General features: G+C 37.2%; 1 protein-coding gene across 1 annotated transcript in view; it reads right to left on the reverse strand.

Annotated features, from left to right (window-relative positions):
* Positions 1-1,248: 1,248 nt before the first annotated feature.
* LOC107268637 (neprilysin-4) overlaps positions 1,249-3,552 on the reverse strand; it is a gene marked incomplete at its 5' end in the record, with an annotated part of 50,962 nt that continues 48,658 nt past the window's right edge. The window contains 2 exon segments of the mRNA XM_015741627.2: positions 1,249-1,850; positions 2,138-2,244. Of these exon segments, the coding sequence (XP_015597113.1) occupies positions 1,575-1,850; positions 2,138-2,244 (383 nt within the window).

Below are 3,552 nucleotides of genomic sequence, written 5' to 3' on the forward strand. Positions count from 1 at the left end.
AAAAGGGGGGGGGGGGGGGAATGTGCCCTTCTCGAGTAAATATCTGGGGCGTTGTTTCCTTTCGGTTCTTCCTTTCACATTCAAACATAATTAAATACGAGAAGCAATAATAATGTAAAAGAGTAGCGAAAACATAATAGGAAATTCTGAAAATACAATTAAAATAATGGACCAGTGCTAGATCATATATGTATAGGCAGATATGTAGTGACTTATGTACTGGGCATTAATAGAATGATTTCAATATTTTTGTTAGAGGAATTCATAGCAGTCTTGTATTATGTATGTATATTAAAAGTGAAACTTGTGAAAACAGCCTTATATTAACTGGAAATTCGGTGTGAACACTAGCTTCACGTACAAAATATATTTGATTGTGTTGTGTATTCGTAAATTACCAACACTATCCAGTAAAGAAGACAATGCAGCCAGCGCCATCCGTTGTGTGAAAAAGTAGATGGACGTGCGAAGACGACGACGTAAAAAATCATCTCGCTCGCCATCTCAATACTTCCTGATCTCGTACATCAATCTCATTGATTTTTATGGCAGTCAATTGAGAACCCTCGATTCTTACGGTAAATGTATTATTAACTTTTTCTCATACATAGCCGTTCATAAGATATTTGAGTCGAAACACAGATACAGGAGATGCTTCGAGTAAAGAGCCTCGGCGGGCCGTGTTCTGTACGGCGGGTTCCCTTTACTTGGTGCGAGAATCTTGCTCATCATTGTTTGAAGCCGAAGAGTAGAGCCATACATATTGTTAATTCGCATACTTTGTATTGCTCAAATATTGTTGTAAAAAGTTAACAAAAATAATTCCAACTATCCATTAAAAAACTGTGATAGTTATTCTTAATGCAAAATAATTGTTACGTAACAATTTTGTGAAATTGGACCATTCAGAAGCTAAAATAGCTAAAGCCCGTATTCAAAACTCGCTTTTAGTGTTAATAGTGCGCTTTTAAATTTTTTCTTAGTGACTTTTAACTACAAGCGACTCTGTTAGTGACTTTAAGAGCGAGTTGTGAATACGGGCTCAAGACTGTTTAAAGGACTGACAAAACACAAATATAATAGTACAAGCGTGAACTTAACGCGTATCAAGTATTCAGAACGGTACTTTATTGAGCAATTTACGATACTTTCACTGTGGATATCTCACAAAAAGCGAAGCACGCACGACAATTGTGTACCTGTAAAGAACATATCAAACTCTCAGATCAATTAGTTAGATTTTTTTGTTTATAACCGTACGTCATTAAGCATGTTTTATTTATTCCGATATTTACCATTTACAAAACGTAGTATTACGCTAGTAGAGCAAAATGAAAACATTTTCGAATTATATTGAACTGGAAATAATGGATGTAGGATAAGTTCTTGAAAAATATTAAGTTTCAAATATTGTAATACCATTTACATTTGTTCAAATGAATGTTATAATAAAAAATTTGGAACGAATTGAGCTTTCCCAAAAAAAAATGTAGAAGTTGTTTTCGTACTTTTCCTTCTTACTTATTAAATAGCTTATGTTTAATAATCTTAGTTTTTTTATTGATTAGCTAAATTCACCAAACTAGACACTTTTTTTCAGGATTCATAGGGCTACCGATGGGACAGTCAAACACTTGAGCGAAGTCTTTGGAATTTGACAATGTTCCGATTACTCGAAATTTTCCTGGCGAGTGGACGGCGGTTTTCAGTTTATTCCTCGTAGCCTCAGGCCTCATTGAACCACACCACACTTGCGCAAAATTAAGAAAAAATAGTTGCTTTCCATTAGCATCTATTCCGGGCAAAGTCTCATTTGCATTTCCATTTCCGCTTAACCATTTTTCGTAGGCCTGCAGAAATTTAGAATGTAGTAATATTTATTCCTCTTTCATATGTATTCATACTTAATAACTGTTATGATTAATTATTTGGTTCGCATTACAGAGCAAAGTTATCTAATTATTACTGTATTATGATTAGTTTAAAATTTCTGAATTGTGATATCGATTTGTCAAATTGTATCTTATTTGAACATACATCTCTTATGTCTAGATTAAGAATTAAATGAATTATTGTCTCAAAAAAAAAACCACTTTCACAAGCGTCTCATGCACGCATGTAAAGAAATTAACCTTACCCTAAAAGCTTGTTTAATGCCACCATTGTCAGCTATATTCTCGCCCTGAGTATTGATGCCATCAATTTGCATTCCAACTTCGTTCACTGTATATCTGCTATATTGGTCTATAGAATGAAAATAGACGCATTTTACTTTGCGGAGAAACTCATGATTAGATACAATGATGTTTATATGTAATAATTCTTTAAATATATTGTATATAGAAACTGTTAAATAGAAAACAAATCTAGAAAATACTGTCGATATCGTTTGTCACAACAAGTATGTGCATCCATGTCCTATTCGGTATCTCAGTAGTATAAGTTAGGGAGTTCTGGCTCAAGATTCCTGTATTCGACATATACCGACACTCTAGAACCTTCGAAGGTGGGTGTCCGTGCTGAGTTGCCGTTGTGAGCTGTACGATTTCCGGAAGTGACGTCATCAAGACCCCTCGATTCGAAGAATTTTCATTCGATTCCGGGAATTTCGCGCTCGATTCTAGGAATCGCACACGATCGAGAACCTTCTAGAATATTCTAGAAGCTTCTAGAAGCTTCGGCGGTTCGTATCCGTGCTAAGTCGCTGAGGATCGCTCCCAGAGCCGATGGTCCTCTTGCGCGACGTTTTGATGGAGCCCCTTGCCCCCCACTCCGAGGAGCCTTCAAGAAGCTTCAATGGACCCCCTTCCTCCCTTTCGATGACTCCCCCGACCACCATGCAGACTTCAGGCGGCAGCCGGACACTGTTTTGACCTTGTTATTCAGGGTATCGAATTATTCGCAGAAGATAAGCGAACCTTTGTGCACTTCCGAATTCGCGTCGAAAATTTTTTGATGTAGAGTTTGAGCTCAAAGTGCGCAATTCGGACAGGTGTCTTATCGCTCGAACTGATGCAAAACAATTACAGGAAAACCTTGAAACCTTCGTATTGTTACGTCCGCGTGGAAAATCAGATCCTACGTACGTGGTCTATGTCGGACTATGGGAAGACTAAACAGTGGGTCTGGTTTTCATCACATAGCGACCCAAAGATATGGTTATTTAATATATAGGTTTTAGGTCTACTGACAATGAGTAGAGCCTAACGGAAATGTTTATAGAAAGCATATTTAGTTTGACTGTTATTGACGTTGTTTATGCGATGCATATGCGGACTCTCCTAACTTTATGACTCAATGACCCTTCCTGGAAAACCCCACTAAAAACTCCTTATTCATTTACAAAGAAGTCATCCTCATCCAATCCTGATCCAGCAATTCCTTTACCCTTGTGCAGAGTACCCCCGCCAAAATTCCCAGCACCAATGAATTAATTTCTTTAACCACTCCATGCTCTTCTTCTTAAAAAATTTGTCAAGCTGAACCAATAGTAACAATTCCTAATCCTACTCCAACAATCCACCCCCGCTAACCAACATCCCTAATTTTTTC

Source organism: Cephus cinctus, unplaced genomic scaffold, assembly GCF_000341935.2.
Source record: "Cephus cinctus unplaced genomic scaffold, Ccin1 Ccin1_scaffold0062, whole genome shotgun sequence".
Classification (NCBI taxonomy): Eukaryota; Metazoa; Arthropoda; class Insecta; order Hymenoptera; family Cephidae; genus Cephus; species Cephus cinctus.